We start from the raw sequence: 18,500 nt of genomic DNA, 5'->3' as shown, positions 1-18,500 counted from the left end.
TCATCGTTATAGGTTAATCAAATAGACCAACATAATTTTGTCTAGCGATGCAATGAAGCACTCTTGAAGGTTACCCATCACGTAAATGTGGGTAGGATCGTTGAGGTCGTCGCCGAGAGTCTTCTCCTTAGATGCAACGTTTATTAGCTATTTTCTAAATTTCTTCTATGAGTATCATGCTGTTCATTACGTCTGCAATTTGCAAAGAGCAGCAACTATTGGAATTTCGAGCACTGTTTGGTACTACACTGTGGCCTTTTTCAGGCCTCTGGCGCGGATATCTATAGGAATCGGGCTTCAACGTTACCCATCAAGTCACTAAATGACAATAAAGTTTTTTGCGTTTACGGAAACTCGCTAGTTTACAGCATATCTATAAAAATACACATGGTATTGATATGAATTTTGAAGCTGTACACGTTGAAGACCTGTTAAGAAGTTAGTACTGTTTTGTTTTTTATCGTGATATTAAACAGAACCTATCACTGTGCATTTATATTGAACATGAAAAAACTTTAAGATGACATTAGATGATAGAAGATGACAATGTTATTAGCTACCGTGTATAGTACCAACATAAGCTAACCGAATAATGGCCGCCCCTGTGATTTACAAAGTGGCTATTTATTTAAAGTGAGACTGCATCGGTCGCATTTATCAATCAATGGCGATTGTTACGTCAGCCCAAATGATTGCGAAGTGCGTCAGAGTTCCGCCGCTGTGAGCAGTTGAAACTTAATTATTATATCAGCTATAGCTATAGTGATAGTCTCCATGAATATTATATTATATAATTAATTATTACTATAATTATTGTGCTTTCTAGTATTATTATTATCACAACCGCCTCACGCTTCTTCCTTGTATGCCTGATATTTTTGTGTGATGGGGGTTTTTGACGCTTGTCATGAAAATAAAGAAAAGGAACATCACATTAGCATCATAAAGTTAGCAATGATCGTTGATTAACAATTGGTGTCGTTTATTTTATGCGGATTCGGTTGGGTGAGTGGTTTTGTCACGTCACAACAGCGGACGTTGGTCTCGGCGACGGAAGATACGTGCGTAGAGAAGGACATTCTGGCGGTAAGTCGTACTCCTCGGCCACTGTTGATTCCGCGCCGAAGGACATATCGGCCATATGAACGTTTCAGAAGGTGATGCACCTGCAGAGTCAGAAAATTGATATAGAGAACGATATAAGAATCCCTAAAATTGGGTTTCACCTATTTTTTTTAGATTGCATATAAGCTGAATTTTTTTTTTCGTCTTGGCTAGCAGGCTCATAATTTGGTCGATAGCAGTCTGTGATATTTAGCCTATTGTGCAACAATTCGCTTGCATCTTTTTATTTCTTTTTACTGCATGGTTCTTTCCTTTGTACAGCTCATAGAATACAAATGCTGTTTTTATTAGCTAGTTCTGTACACCGCATTGAAGGCCATATATTGTTAGTATCTTGAATTAAGCTATTTTGCTTTCCAGGTCGAACTTTTATTACCACAACAAACAGCTGTAGATTAGAAGAACTACTAGCAAATATAAGTACTCACCTCTCCATTGAGATAGCAAAATAGGAATGCTACGAAGGTACCCTGGAGGCCGTCTGACGCTTTGCTAAAATACGCGTACAAGGTTAGACCTCCGCAATAGTCAGGCACCCGATAGAGACCCAGCAGAAAATGCATCCCAAACAGGGGAAACAGAATCATAACGGCGCGGGCAGCTTTCCTGTGGGGAGCAATCCGAGACCGTAGAAGTAATCAAAAGAGTGGCAGCAGTAGGGATAACGGCAGCAGTAGTCGTAACCGCGGCGCAGGTGTTGAAGAGGCAATGCGAATAAAGGACGAAAGTTTTAGATATGAGCAGGGGATTTTTAGGCATAAAAAAAGGAACAAACCGAAAGAAAAAAAAATGTAAATTAATTGTAACTTGCATTGTTTATCTGCGCTTCTTATTCAAGAACTGAATACATAGGTAGTTGCCTATTGCCCCCTCAGCATTACGAGAAATGAGGCTGGATCTTTCGCTTTCTTGCTCCAAATGCTCGCCATTTAGTTCGAATACATTTAGTGTTAGAAGTACTTTTGCAAGTAGCAAACTGTCACTATATCAGCACGGTTCCCAATATGTAGGGTTCATTTTATGGATACCCTAGTTTTACATCGCTGTTGTGCGAGCCCAACGCTCATCAGTTTCTTGTAGTCTGAGAGAAAAACAAACGTTTTAGCGTTAGCGTCAGATGTACTGTTAACATAGTATTATTATATCTATTTTAGGCGTCGATTCGTTGAAACGAGCATTACTAAGAAGTTAAAAAATCTGCCAGATCCGAATTAGGCCATACGCCTCTTTATGCACGTCGTACCTCTTCTCTCAATTCTGAAACCAGACGAAGCACTTACCGAAACTGAATAGGCTCTTGACCGTGTGAACTGCGCAGTTTGGAGACGAGCACCCTCATAATGTTGGTCAGAAAAAAGAAGTTGCACTGAAAAACAAGCACGCACATACGGAATATGCACAACCCTAATACTAAGCACAGCATGATACACAACGGTAAAAGAACATGATAGAAATAGCAGCGCCATCGCCACCACCTGCATCTATTATAATGTACGTCATCAGCAAATTGTAGCGAGGGTGCGCAATTGATGCAGAAAAAAGCGACCAAATAAGTAAATAAGAGATGCAGAACGTGACCTTCTTTTCTCCCCCATCTTTCCCCCTTCCGGCGGCGGCGGCGACAACGGCGGCAGCAACAGTACGAGCACAGCGAAGCGAGGAACAGTGGATCAGCGAGTGAAGTACAATTGCATTTTGAAAAGTGCAAATGCACGCAAATGTACGCACCGATTATTAACCCGCGTATTAACCTATGCTAGGATTCTTCACTAAAGACTTGTGGTCTGGAAAATGTCACTGCACCTCAACAGGCGTTACCTTCATCACTGGAGCATAAGAAGACTATCGGCTTTCTTGTACCGAGTTTCCACCAATCGGCTGCTAATTTGTGTATTGCAAGAACAGGGTATGCGAGAGTCTAAATTCTGCTGTGCAGTATGATAACATATATCACTACATAGTAGGCACGGGCTATTTGTGAGTGCATATTTTACCGACAGGTTTCGCCATTAATTCCCAAGACAGCATACATCAACTCGGCTACGAGTTTCTGCAAATCGGCCATCCTGTAACTCTCGTAGGTGATTTGAATTTGTGTACTGTCCGTCTGGTTTCCGCTAACGTTATCGGGCCAATTTATAAGCAAAAGTTTATATTCAGAGTCTCCATCTATCGCCAGCGGACGTTCGTGACTAACTGAAAACATCATTTGAGCGATGAGTGGCATCCTTCCCGATCTGCCCTTCATGGACAAAGGGCAACCTGAGTATTAATGTCAACCTGCAGCTTTCGCCTGTAAACTTGGATTTTCCGATCATCGGCGGGTTCGATGAGGTGGCTTGTAGGCCCACGAAAAGATTGTTGTATGAAAGAAGCCGACTATGAAGCAATAATGATCCATTTAAACCTGATGGTTTGCCAACGACGTTTCCCTGAGTGCAATTTCGCTAGCTTTTTTAGATATACCCACAGATTCAATTGGCATATTCACGCCTCATCGTTCTATCTCATCGGCCTTTTTAGATAGGTTTATCGCTAGCCTAGTAGCCTTACCCAACGCTAACAACACGCCAAAATCAATCAACCACCTTGCACTTGGACTGCACCCGCGCATCGTTTAAAATCGAATGATGGCTTAGGCTTCTTCTAACGTCGATGTCAGTAATGCACAAAGTTTCGATCCGCAGGCAGACCCCTGAAACCCATGCCGACCTGGATCTACTAACCGGTGATACTCAAGTAATTGCCAAAGAAGTTTTTCGAAAGCTTAGACATCGGTTAAAAGCCAACCTGGATCATTCACGGTTAAACGGAAGTTTGTTTATGATATTTAATACATTCCTGTTGTACATCCTATTACATTACACGAAACTAAGCTTAAGTTAAGCCTCAGTCCGTGTCGTTTATCGCCGACGTTCAGTAAAAAGGCTTCCCATATTCTCGTGATGCCTTTATTGGTAATATTTGATACACCGTTCTTAAAATAAAGCAGGTTTCTTTCAGTTCAGCTAGCCGATTGTGTCGGCTTTTACCCTGGTCTCATTTATTCGCCGAAGACATTATGCTAAAGAAATAAATCCGTGGGGCGAAGCTGACTGTAAACGTTGGGTAGGGCCTTTTCCCCACTCTATGCACATAGCTTCGCCTGGAAGATATGTAGTTGTTTTACCAGGGAATTTGCCCTCTTAATTAGAACAGACGAGCTCAGAATGTCAGGAAAAAAATATTTTGAGAACTAAGAAGAACTAAGTCTACTGAAATGGCACGTCGCCCTTGATTTGCTGAGACGACCTGTCCAATATCTGGCAAAATTAAGCTTTTATCGCGACCCAATCTGCCAAGTGTTTAATAAGTTGATAGACTCGTAGACTTGGATCGCGTACGAACAGTAAAGACAAACAAAGTGCTTGAACCAAAGAAACTGTTGGTGTGTTAGGATACCTGATATTATATCACAAAGGCCGACGGAAATCACGCAGGGCCCGGAGGTTATTTATCTCAGCCAGTGAAATCTCGTGTGTATATATATATATATATATATATATAGCAGCTAAGCGCAAATGTGGCTTATTTAGCTCAGACCGAGATCTGAACGTGTTGGAGAAATGTGTGTTCGATATTTGCACAGATTGATATTGACACCGCAGGTTGTATTTACGACTGTTTATCTTCATTTGTTCACTTTCTGGCAGCGAACGAATGGTTGGTGTTGCCAGTCTTCTATAAGAGCCCTAACGTAGTCCCTTGTTAATTAGTTTGCTAGAGGCTAAGGTATAACAGACGGTTTTTACACTGATTTATTGTTTATAGTCAAAGCTGTACTCTTTAAATAAAGCCTCATCATAGTCAAAATGAAGCTTCTGTCGTAGAACCCTCTCCCACGTTCTTTAATCTTTGTGAAGGCCAAACTAGCAACACTGGCTTACGTATTCGTTCTGCGTTCTTCAGAGCTTATTTACCTTGTTTCTTTTGCACCTTGTTCGCTTGGTGACTCCCAATTGACACACGGCGCGGAGGACATCTTTTCGAAATAGATTCAGCGTTGGAAACGGGACAACACCCAGTTAATTTGGGTTTGACTTTTGATAGTCGCCCGACGATAAACACTTTTAGTGTCCGTTGCATGGCCGCGTCCAGCTCTTGAGGGACTGGGTCAGATAGAAAAAAAAATGTATGCAAGTCCTCACATTCATTTGTACATACGCATCGTTACTTTTTAAGTCGGGGGACGCACTGGGCTGCAAATTGTCACTCCTATAAGCGGCGAACAAGTTCAAAATACTAACTGAAAAAAAGCTCAGCGTCACTAATTTGCCTAAAACTCCGATACGTCAAATAATATTTGATTTTTTTTACTCAGTCCAAACGTCGGAATATACATAGGCCTCCGATTTAATCAGCCAGAGCATAACTTAAAAAGAACTAATGGCCACCCTATCTCATCAACGACAAATCTCATACTTCTTTTTATATTATATCCTGGCTACTTTCAGGTGATATTAGTGACGTAAGTGGTATAGTAAACAAACAATATGTAAAACAAAGCTTGTTCAATTTAGGATTAAGCTTTGTTTAGGACTAGCTTGGGCTAAATTGACTCAGTGTCAGGTAGAGCAGGCCTATTTACATATCGATAAACAAAGGCTGACCTATGCCGAGGCAGCAAACAAGCGGCCGTATATTATAGAAACGCGTGTCTTATTAACGCTAAGGAATTTGTGAGGCGAGCGCTATTGGGTGTACCCATTGTATTCAACAATATAAAGCAGTCTCTATTTTTTCCCTTGGCTGGAAAGATTTATAGGTATAACGATAACCACATCGCTGAAAAATAGTCTGCACGTCTGTCTCTTAATCGTTGATTTGTGCTTGACTGACCCACGCATCGTAGGTAAGTGTATATATATGTGGGGCAAAATAATAATCCTACGCATGTAACTACGCTAACTGCCTCTGTACCTATGACTAACATAGGCGCAGTGGCCCGATCAGCAGGACACCTGCAACAGGTGCATTAATTGCTTACTTCGGCTATCAGTAATAGAATGACAGTTACTATTGTTGGCTGCTGCTACAACTGCTGCTGCCGTTGTCGTCACTTCTGCTGTTTTAGCGAGCCGTTTTCTGCTGGTTGTGTGCTATTGTAATAGCGGCATTGTTTATCATAACGCAATACAGTTAACAAGAATGATACCCACCACAAGACAGAGGAGACTAGGTGCCATGTGGGCCCATTCAAGCCAGCCACCGGTCACCTCGCAGCTGAAAGGGAAACGTAACAGGCAGTGATTAAACGAGACGTATACAAAAACGCAAATGCGATAAAAGGCCAAGCAAGGACGATATGATCCTCATCGTTCGCGATGTATGCAGTATCCCGATCTAATCAAATAATTGCTAAATCTGTAACCCGCTGTGCTACACCGCATTAGTACTAATTCAACATATTCTTAACGAATAATACAACCGAAAAATATAGAGCTGAACTTAAATATGACCTTTTATTGAGAACGGACCTATATACTTTCTCTTGATTGCAGTTGATTAAGCAATCTCTTTTTTTACGTTCTCAGTCATCTTTTGCACAAAAAAGGCCAGTGCTTGCCGAAAAGTAATCCGACAATTGATGGCAATACGTTCATTTTAGCGGACAATAGAAGAATGTGTGAAGTGGGATGTGAGTTCTCGAAGTGAGGTTCCTTCTCCACAAACTGCGGATTTATATGGCCAATAACACGCTGTATGTTATTAAATGAGATAGTTTTTGATTAAGCTTCTATCTAGTTTGCTTTTTGAAACAATCATATACGTGCAATACGACATCGTTTAGGCACAATAAAAGCGATGCATTGAGAATACTTACTCCGACGTGTTCTTCCCTCTATAGACCATTGAGCCGTAGATAATGAGAAAGAAGGCTGGCATAACTGTAAAATTATTTAACAAACATTATCCTCACAGGTCGCAAAAGTAGCTGAAACGGGATTAAAGGGAAAACTGGCAATTCTTTATTCGCGTTTAAAAGAGACATTTGATTTACACGCTCGCTACGTTCGAGTTCTTTCTTACCTCGGACATCCTTCCCAGCTCGTTTCAACCAATTTAAGTAGCCATCTAGATATACACGAATAGTTGTCAGCCTATACCTTTCTCTTACCCACAAACCGAAATTTACCCCATCTGTGAATGTTGTGCCTCCTAAGAAGGCATCAGTGGCTGCGTTCCATTTTAAAGATGCTATATTCTCTGCACTGGTAGTCTGCCTTTCTGTATACGCTGTTATAAACCTGCCATCTTTAGCTTGTGAACAATTGATAGTAGTAACAAAGGTGGCGCAGCTTAAGTAGAGAACAACAAATAAATCATATACTTGTCACTAACAAAGATTACTTTTGCTACATGCTAACGATTATGTTTCTCTCTTTGTTTAAACCTACACAACGCCTTCACCAGTCCAGTCCCCATATGTGGGTGTGACTGATACATGTTCATAGTAATAAGATAAAGTGTATAGAAACCTATATATATATATATATATGTATCTGCATTATTTTTTTATAGAAAAGCACGAAAACCGATGATAAAAATGTTTCTTTTTTTGCAATGGGTATGCTCCCAATCACGGTACTACACGCACTGATGCATTGCACTTCAAATGAATAGGCGTCACTAACCCCATCCGAATGCATAGAATGGCAGCATCGACTTTTGCTCTTTAAAAGCCGTGACGAGGATCTTGTGAAGATAGAAGCCCTCGCAGAACATCCAGGCGTATTGACACATACGCAGATACTTGATAATTAACGTTAGTGAACGACACAGCCACTGAAATACCGCCAAAGGATGTCATTTCATTAAGATCTACTTTATAAAGTCTGCTATAGAACCATGATTGTCTTAGTTTATACACATGAACGCGTAAAGCATTATTGTATGATGGCGTCATTTCTAAAGTTAGCGATAGTTTGGCTATCAAGATATTATTATCAAAAAAGATTAGATGGGAAACCGCAATAATAAAAAAAGGCCAACGAAGGATTGCAAGAAAAAGACTCGTACCACTGCTGCTGTGGGTCTCTGTTTAACTCTGTATATGCGTATTGCGTAACGCGACAGACTTCACTTACAAAGCCAGAAGTCGCGATCTTCAGTTCCTATTTGAAAGATGCATACCAAATAAAGTTGAATTGCAGTTACGTCCAACTCCGCTTCCGCTACTGGAATTATTCCTGTATACTAATGCCACGCAGCCATGTTGCCATGCAATCTGACTTTGTAGACAATTCATTGGTTTTAAGCTTTACAGGCTCAAGTACTCGAGCAATATACGAGGAGCATAGTATACAAAAAAAATTGACGGGCGAGCATTGCCCAACGCTCAAATGGTATTGATGGGAGTCGATAGTCATTTTACCAACGCGCACTCATGTACCTTTTACTCTAGGACAACAGTCACCTTTTCATATCAGCCCCTTGTATAAGTTGAATGATTGATTATGATCAGAGTTGAAACAAAGACTCCGACAGCTCCTGGCCCCCTTTCGAGGACAGCGACGCCGGGTTTTTTTGAAAATCACATCATAAAGGGGTTGATTCGGAGCTCTGAATAGCTGAGGTTGGGCTTTAGGTATGCTCACTATGTGAATAGCAAGGTGGTGTATTTAAATTGGGCAGAAGTTTGACAGTCCATCTTTCGAAATCCGCTGCTATTTTCGGTGCCAAGCGAACGCCATTTCTTTTTGCAGAAAATAAAAAACGTTGCTGTGGAGAGTAAAAACGCGTCGATTTTAGAATTCGGCTTTTTAGGGTTCGTTATTATGCAGTCTTTCAGATTTTATTTTGTCAAAAAGGAGTTAACTAAATGATGTCGGTTTACGAGTGCGCAACGCAAACCACAAACCCCATCTCTTGCCCGAAATTGATCGTTTTCAAAAATTTTTGCAGAACCTAAGAAAAATTTGCATGCGGCACGACCGAAAATCCTTGATAGGGTTTCGATTTCAAGCGCTCGAAAATTTAACGAAATAGACCAAAAAATCATTTTTGATACGCCTTCTGACACAGAAATTAATGGCCGTTTTATGGAGGAGAATATTCGTTAGTGGTTAGATCCGAAGACGCTCCTCTGGTTAGCTCTTTTTTTTTGAAGTTTTTTGCACACCTTGAACTTTTCGGCCGTTTTGAGTGCCTGCATTTTGCGGATTTTTGGCCTTTTACCAGCCTAATCTTTATTTCGTTAGAATTTTGTATATCTAATAATAATATCAATTTCGCACAGTTAATATTGAAAAGTTATACGAAAGAAATGTTTTGAAAAGGGCTAGTAAATCGTTTAAATCATAAACTGAGTTGTAATCGGGGCGGAAGGTGGTTATACTGAATAAGCATAACTCTTAGGAGTAACACATGTCAAAAGAATTTTTTCTTTATTTAGATACAGTCTAGAAACATAGTTTAAGAACAACGTTCAATTTAGAAGAGCCATTTTCCGCATCAGTGCTGTGGGCGAGTAGATGTATTTATTATAATCTAATGGTTATTATCTATAATCAGTAATGTACTGAATTGTATATAATCATTGCTGATTCATCTAGCATATTCGTGGAATGCCATCTCTAGCTGGGCTCGTTTTTTTTCTTTGTTACTTCAAGCAAGAACGATACGACAAGGATGAATTTCGCCAAACCCAGTTTCCATCTAAACAAGGTCAGCTCTGTTAAAACTATTGAGTTTCGTACGTAAGCTGCTCATCTCTGAAATGGGTCGCCTAACGTTCGTTCCTTTTAAGTAAAAAATTCATCATTCTACTGTATAGTAACTCAGTGGTTTAGCTCATCATTGGCAATAGTTCTATGGCTACGTATAAACCCAACAATTAAACCGCATCTAGATACAATCTAATTATAAACACAGTTCGGATCGATTCAACCAGGAGAGCTTGTTGGGCATAATTTTTACACTGTTCTTGTTTTAAATAGCTAGCTTACGTTTGACCCATTGAACCGAATTTTCAATGTGTTTGACACAGTACCTTGCCGCATAAAGGTCTTATATAATAGCTTGTCTTAAGAATTCTATGATAAATCGACTGTTGTATTAGGATAATTAAACTGATATATTCAATCAACAGGCTGACAAAAATAGTTGTACTCTAGCAATTCTGGAAAGATAGAAAATATGTTAAGTATAGTTTCGGGTGCATCGATATACCTCAATGAGGGTTTACGATGCTGTCTAAAGATGATTCCAATGAGTCATTAAATGGCCTCGTAGATGTGTAGCGTTTTAAGCCGAACACACGTAAGTCATGCACTGGAAGTATCTTTCTCTTATTTAGCTTTAGATTGTAGATTCGAGAGGTTAAAGTAGTTACGATTTTTTTTTCTCTATTTTGTTGATGCCTACGTCGACTAACACCTTTGGAACCTTTCTAAAAAGGTAATGGTAACGTCTGATAAGCCACCTCTTTATATGTAGGTCTATGCTCCAAGTGTGGCCTCATGTATTCAACACTTGCCATAATTTCTTTGAAGATAGTCAGTTTGATTCTTCGGGAGAACAAAAAAGAAAAGCACTAATATTATTCTACGGTTGAAAACGATCTAGAGATTCGATTTAGCTGAATTTAAGTGTTGTAGGTAAGCTTTTAGAAAGATCAGCTACCAGAGCCAATCTGGCAAGCCAGGTTACATGGTATTCATAAACGTGTTCACCATAGAGATAGGCTGGTTGAACGAAAACAAAGAAATGGTATTTCAGCTCTCTAAATACTGCGCGTACCTATCACATGAGTTGGACCTATTTCAGTTTTCACTGAGAAATCGTAATGCTGTATAAACGGAAATTCGATGAAATCTAGCATCGTTTTTCAGTCGACTGTTATATGCTGGTCCCTTTTCAATTGTTCCATCTATTAACGACAGTTGGAAAGTTGTTGAAGGTGCCAACCTATCGTGACGCACGTGACCGTTCCTTAGGCAGTTCGGCCGAAAGCAGACACTCAAAACTGTATACATGATCTGCAATGTTACTGGAGGCTACATGTAGCATTTTATTGGCGACAGTTTGACGGTTTGAAGAAGATTTACCCTCAGCCACCTTGGATCAGATGCCCTCAGCTACATGGTTTTACAAGATGTAACAGATTGCCAGCCCGCCAATATTAGCTAGTTACGTTTCTGGTAACGGCCAGAAGGGTCGCTACGTCAATTCTCACCAACCGATGCGTTTTTTCGTTAACTCATCATCAATATGTTATTTTTTGCTTTCGTTCTAACATATCCAACTGCTATTTATCGTTCAAAGTGATACGTGTAAGAATACCACGGCCGTTTTCTACGGGCTAGACGTTATCAAGGCGACAATACAGATTTCGTATAGTATACCATCTGTACAATGAAAAGCAATATTATTCAGAAACTTTATGATTGCAGTAGTGTGTAAAAAAGAAAAAATGTTTAATAGTACGTAATTCAGATAAATATAACATTTTCTCTGCTTGACATACGCGAACAATACGAATAGTTGATTCTTAGTTTGTTAAATATAGCAGGAGGGCGAAACAGGTAAACCTTTCGTTCGTTATCCCCATTACCCGTTCGAGCCTAGGCTCACTTCATTGTCTCAAAGCTGTAAGCTAACTTATCTTAGTACCATGTACGTGTACAGCCGTTACTAAGCAAATGGAGGGTTACATTTTAAGGGAGATTCATTATCGTACTATATAATAAAGGTACGCATCGATTAATGGGAAACATTATCACTGCGGATCGCTTCTTTACATCGCCTGGCACGCGGGCTTGTTCTGACCATTTATACTGGCGAAAAAATTGCTACAAAGGATCATCAAGCTCCTAAATTCGTCTAGGGATTTCTATTTACATCATAGTCTATGATCTGGTTCACCGCTCGACCACTGCAAATAAACTTCCAATAGGATAAAATGCAGCCTGACAAGTGTATAATTTTTTTGTTGATTACGTATTCATACCTCTACTACTTTTCTGCTCCCATTACCTTAGGACGTTTGAAGGCAATGTTCCGATTCATCAGAACTTTAAACTACGTTATGTCACCTAATAACACTCCTAAGTAACATTTACATGTTAATTATGATAATAACTGAGCAAGTCATTCATGTGACCTATATGGGTTTATGCAGGTCGTCTTCAGGCGTATGAGCTCCAAAAGGCGTCCTTGCTTTCAGCTCTAAATAACTGATCGCAAAAAACACAGGCAATTTTACAAATTGTACAAAACGCTGATTGAATCGAGAACAACTGTTAAATGGTTTTGTACTTACGAGAGTGGCAGCGGGATCTAATGGTATAGGATTGGTCTTGGATACACGGGACATCGTAAAGATATAGTCCTTAGTGATTGTGGCTAATCCGTGTAGTAGCAAAGAGATGCATACATTTTTATGAAGCAATATCCGGATTACACGTAGTTGCCTTAAAACAAAGTTACAGGCTGAAATTAGTACTCAAAAAAAGCTATAAAAATAGACAGGTATGATTTGTCTCCATGCTTATAAAAAATACGAATACCAGGTTAGAGGTCAGATGTTCCTTGAAAATGAAAAAAAAGCTCCTTTATTAAAACTTCGACTGCTAACAGTTCAGGAGGAAACTTGGTGAGTCTTTCATATTTGTGGTCGGGGTATACAATCAAACTACGAAGAGAACACAAAGCTGAGTTGTACGTACGCAAGATAAAAACGTTGGCAGATAACGATTTTTCAATTGTGATGAATGTATGTAACGCTTATTAATCGTTCGGGCTATTGTGGATTATAAAAAACGTATTTTTATAAAACTGCAGCATTGTATATATAAACAAATTGTGCATTCTCGCTTTCTATAACTAGTAGAACTGTAATGATGCGTGTTTTTTTCATGGAACTAACTTCACCAACTGATTGACTCTATGTGTACGACAGATCTAACTAGTGGAGTAGATATTTCCGCGTGTGTTTATTCAGAGCGTGCTCCACCGATCCTGTCACCGTCACAATTGTTATGGACCGGTAAAATTCAATGGGAAAAGCGACTTATCCTTCGGCTACTTGAACTGAATTCAACAAAGGTTTAAATCAGCCCGCGCCGCTATCGACTGAACTTCTTGCTGAGTGACTGCTCTTGCCATATGGTAAAAACAAATTAAAGCTTACATATATGCTGCGAGGAACCATGCTTGAAGTTGAATCTCAGCTGTAATGAAGTACGTAATACTTCAGATATATATATATATATATATATATGCAGATCCTAAAAATGTATATGCTGTTTAAGAAATCATAGAAAGGAACGTTTCGGAAAACACAATAAAAATAACTTAGATAGAAAAAAAAAACAATTCTACGAATGACGCTTGGATGAATGTCGTCACAGTGTACAGTTTCCGCGTGTTTTGAGCAACGACGGCACGTTGCGGACACACGGCCACGTTTATAAAGCAACTGTACTACAGTAACTAATGCCAAATAATCTACTGCAAGCATCTGCTACGCCATCGATTCGGGTAGACTTCTGTGAACACCGCTAATTTTATTTCTAATAGTACGAAGTGTTTATGCATTCTCATTGTGATCTAAAGCATATAGACGATAAAGCAGATAGCTTGCCTGAAGAGGCCTCATAGATACCATGGCTGTTTTCGAGACTTGACGCCAATGGACTTCAACAAGTGTCGACACGTGAAGATTTTAGGGCCAACTGAGCAGGAATCGGGCAGAACACAAAGTTAAATGTTTGTATCAGCAGTTTACGGCAATAATTTGGATTATGTGCGGTAGAACGGATTTACATTTTATAGGGATTACTTTGCAGTATATCAGTTCCACGTAAATAAAAGCCGTTTGGAGTTTATATATAGACTTTTAGAAGCCATTTGTACCATTATTGGGAACTAGGGCAGTCCTAGTTTTCAATTTCAGAATTCACTACACGTAGTGCTTATTAAAAGAGTGTCCTCAGGACGAATGTCTAAGACCGGCTTCCACGGCGATTGCTTGTCCACCATTATAATGCTCTCAAATCTCAAACCGTCATGTCACGCTCTCACGTAGAACTTTGCATATGTTTTGTATACGAACGAGGACCTTTGAATCACTTAACTTGAATTACTTAACTTACTAAGACTGAAGGAACAGCTCTTCGGAAACCTGCAAGAATCGAAAGCTGATGCCATTCCTTTATGCCTGTAATGCATGCTCGCCCCTGATGCAAAATCGGAGATACATTCCTATTTAGCTGTGTACGCCTGTGTAACCGCTGCAGCTTTTAAATGGATCTTTCCATTCAAAGCTAAACACAAATACGCAGAATTTCGTTAATGCCACAAACTAGTAAACTTGTGTTAAATAGCTTTATGGCTTTTCGTAAGGACTGGCCAAGTTGGGCTAACTTTGGTCAAAGGCCTGATTTTAAGCCTATTATTCACAACCTCTATATATGACATTCTAATGAATTATGAAATGAATAGAGCGCAAAACGCTCTTTAACAGCGAAGCACGAATTAGAATATTCAGAAGTATGAACACGAAAATACTGATAGCGCGTGAAAAGGGTCAGACGACCTTTTCCAGTACACTCGCTCGGGTGTCGTTCTAAAGATCCGCCTGAAAGTCGATCATTGATTGGATTGTATTCATGCACACGAATCTTGCAGGTAACATTTGTAGCGTCTTAGGAACAGATCATATCAGAAGGCTTGCAAATCTTTGAGTTTCTCAAAAGAGCCCCGATACATGATCACGTATTAATGTTGGACCCGCAATCTGTTTTAAACTGCCGCGTGAGCAAATGAATTTTCGTCTTGACGCCGTTGTAACGTCGAACACCGGTATGAGAGCACCACCATGCTTTACTCTGGTATATAAGAAACAAACACAGAATCAGAGAACGTAGCGGTAGTTAAACAGGAAACATGACAGTTGGCTCTATAAAGGGTAGGTGGACCGTTCCGGTCTAGCCAGGCCCCTGGTATTATCACATATGTACTCAAGTAATGCAACTACAAACCCGGAAAGCCTCAAAGGCACCCCGATCTCATGTATTTACTTTTTTCGAATAATGTTCAAGTTAGCTTCAGCCGGTGTGATGGACAAGCAGGAAGGCTCTCAGTGGTCTACAAATAGAAGGAAAGAGGTACAAAAAGTAGCACCACCTGCAAATACACACACGTAAACACAAGTGTGCGCCATGATAGTGCGTGTCTCCGCGCGCCAGTTGTACAGCTGCTGGTGTACATCAAGAATTGCACCGAGGCCGACAGCCTCGGCCTTCGGTCCTTGGCCCGCCAGAGAAGTCGATCGGCCCAGCAGGCTAAACAGTGGCCTGTCAGCCGAGTAGTACGACGAAATGCATTACCACCAAATTGTCGTGCACATTCGATGAGCAAATGCTACGCTTTGTAGGTACAAGGAGGAGTAAACGTCGTGGCAAAAAGCGGACTAAGCAAATCGCAAAGTAGATTGTAGCATAGAAAAAACGTGCCACGTGAACAGAGGGTACGCACCTAGAAGAGTAAGTGACTGCAACAAGATGTGGACGACTTGGGAGGCTGGTGTCGCATCCGATCATTTGATAGGGATGCAGCATTGACCTAGCTACATAATCGGTCGCTGTCGGTTCCCAACCAAATAGGCCAACAGAAGCAAGGCAGCGCATAAATTGTAGGTAGCACGGCAACGCTAGAACTTCCGCTGACTTCGCTACATCTGATGAGACAGTCGAACGATGTGATAAATCTGTAGAATCACTTAATGTCTATTATAATAGATTATGTTGTTAACTAATGTAATTTTATTAGTTTGAAACAGCTGAAGGACAATGTCAATCTATAATGATGTACATAATGCAAACTTATATTAGCCAACTACTACACAGGATAATGCGCTTGTTTAATAAATATAGAAGCTTGCGACGAAGTCTAAATTCGAGAACTAGCTTGAATGTACTTCGCTCGAAAAAATGTTCAAAGCTGACAAACCTCGACACATTTGTTTGTCTATTCCATAGTGAGTTATACGCGATGTGAAGTACAACGGACTACCGCTAAAATATCTGACGTTTATCAATACCTTTAAAATTCTGCCAGTCTTCTGTTTATATGTATATAAATGGTAGACTGTATGCATGACTTTTTCGATATAGGTTATATGGTACATTCCATGCAAAGAATCATGGATTTTTGATACGTATATTTATAAAAACGTCCCATAGAAATACGTATTTGCCATTGGTCATGGCAATCAGATTAACTTCAGGGACATGTTCGACCAGTAATCGTCAGAAGTTCGTCAGTAAAAGTCAAAGTTCGTCTCTGGTCTGAACTGGTCAAACGGAGCAATAAGTTTGAATAAATAAAGCTACGACCGCACCATTGAAGGTTCGTTTCGTTCGGAACGTTGAACTGTGAATACAATTTTCGACAAAAATACGGTTCAAGCAAGCGTTTTACGCCTCGCACAACTATCTCTGCTGTGAAAATTGGTTGTTCGGTCAGTGTAATTATTTTTCTTATTGGGTCGATGCTCGATTCTCGTAATGATAGAGAGGCACTGTGTCGTCGACCGGTCATTACTCAGGCTTCACATGAAACAGCCCGTATACTGCTGCAGAGACTCAAGGAAAACAAATCAGAGTAGGCCAGTGACGGAGCATTGACACGAAATGGTTTTAGCTCCAGATCAAGCAAACAAATCGTGGACGAAGTCTAGAGCGCTATGTTAACTGCAAATATCCTCCCAAACACAGACAGCAGAAGAACGTATGCTGTCCATAAAGTTCAAATCAACCTTTCAGTAACTTCGCGTGCAAATATACGAGCGATTTTCGAAATTGTGTGGCGTTCGAATAACGTATTGTCATGTACGGGAAAGAGCACTTCAGTATGAGCGGTATTGCTTTAGCGCAGCCAACTTCAAGCATATCAAATAGCAGCAAATAAAATCCGCTGGCAAAATAGACGCTTAAGTATGGCGGACATCAACTGTATCAATGTGTAAGCTATGAGAAGTGCCGAAAAGTATAAAAGTAACGGAAGCTGCAATATTAAAGAATCAACATTCATATAAACACAATAGATTAGGCGGCATATTGAATTGGTGAATAATTTATTGCGCCAAACTTTCCACGGAGAACTGACACGGCCAGCCTTTCTTTTTAATACCATAAATGTGGCAATGCACATATCGGGCCATACTCTGACAAGGCACTACTAGCTATCGGGTTCTATAGCGGAAAACTGTTCCGTGTAAAAACGGGGCCACCGAAACCGAGTTCATTGTCATGGTGGACGACCTGGTGCATCGCAGTGATCCTAGTATAGTTACAACATCAGGCCCCGCATCTTGACGAAGAAGTTTGCCCAGCTGCTTCTTGTAATTTAGCAAGCTTTCTATGATAAGGGTCCTCTAAATAATTTGCACAGGGGAGACAGACAATATTGCGGATCAAAATAGGCTAACTTTCGACCTTAATATGTGTTTTAGTTAACGCTCTTATTACGGCGCAAGTTCAACAAGTTCATGAGAAAAAAAAACAGAAAATATAATAGCCGAACTCTAACCGTTGCTGCAAACAAGTACGTTGGTACGTTAAATTCTAATAGTCAAAACACTAAAGTACGTTTTTTCTGCATACATACAAACAAACACATTATACATCTGTACGTAGCCACCAAAATTAGTTTTTGAACGCAGAGATGCAAGAGTTGAGCTGTATTAAACGCATGACCAGGACTTTGACGTACATGAGGAGTACACTGTGCGCCATTCGCTCGATTTCTGCTTACGAATATCAAATATTAGCTGAAAAAAAAAGTTCCCGCGTTCCTTTCATTTGCGGAATGGATAATACCACATTTTTTCTTTCTGTAAGAACAGATTATAATGCTACGTATGTTCCACTCATCTTCTTACAAAATGACGTATGCCGTCCTACCACAAAGTAGGGGATTTTGTCCCAAAGTTTTCCAACGATGTTTTGAGCTTTCAGTCTGCGAGTTATTGTCCAGTAAGCGAAACATTTAACGCCGCGAGGTTTAGACGAAATGAAGGATGTAACAAAACCTCCCGTTTCAAGCTCAAACGGGTAACTTTGTCGATATTTGCCGCGTGCGGCCGCGTATTGTGATTAAGCACGACGACGTGACCTCGTTTGCCGAATCTTTTCCCTCAAGTAGCCTCGTTGGCTCAATGCAATTGGATCAAATAAGCGTACCACTATGTCTGGTTTATTAGAAGCAACTGCCAGCGAATCAGACTCTCGCAAAGCATAATTTTTTTTTTTAATAAAGGTCCGGTGGGATTGTGTCTTGACTCTTCTACTAAGCCTAAAACCTAAATAGCCTAAAAAAAGCCAGAGCGC

At 40.2% G+C, this 18,500-nt stretch overlaps 1 protein-coding gene across 1 annotated transcript in view; it reads right to left on the bottom strand.

The window, feature by feature from the left end:
- Positions 1-605: 605 nt before the first annotated feature.
- Positions 606-18,500, bottom strand: part of LOC111271778 (calcitonin gene-related peptide type 1 receptor) — a 37,070-nt gene continuing 19,175 nt past the window's right edge. The window contains exons 7-13 of the mRNA XM_022852768.2: positions 12,428-12,578; positions 7,800-7,950; positions 6,989-7,052; positions 6,324-6,387; positions 2,406-2,491; positions 1,554-1,731; positions 606-1,166 (exon numbers count right to left, since the gene is read on the bottom strand). Of these exons, the coding sequence (XP_022708503.1) occupies positions 966-1,166; positions 1,554-1,731; positions 2,406-2,491; positions 6,324-6,387; positions 6,989-7,052; positions 7,800-7,950; positions 12,428-12,578 (895 nt within the window). The 3' untranslated portion in view covers positions 606-965. The remainder of the gene's footprint in view (positions 1,167-1,553; positions 1,732-2,405; positions 2,492-6,323; positions 6,388-6,988; positions 7,053-7,799; positions 7,951-12,427; positions 12,579-18,500) is intronic.

Source organism: Varroa jacobsoni, unplaced genomic scaffold (assembly GCF_002532875.2).
Source record: "Varroa jacobsoni isolate VJ856 unplaced genomic scaffold, vjacob_1.0 contig01009, whole genome shotgun sequence".
In the NCBI taxonomy this organism is placed as follows: Eukaryota; Metazoa; Arthropoda; class Arachnida; order Mesostigmata; family Varroidae; genus Varroa; species Varroa jacobsoni.
The sequence above is the reverse complement of the archived record's forward strand: the minus strand, read 5'-3'. Positions and strand labels throughout refer to the sequence as shown.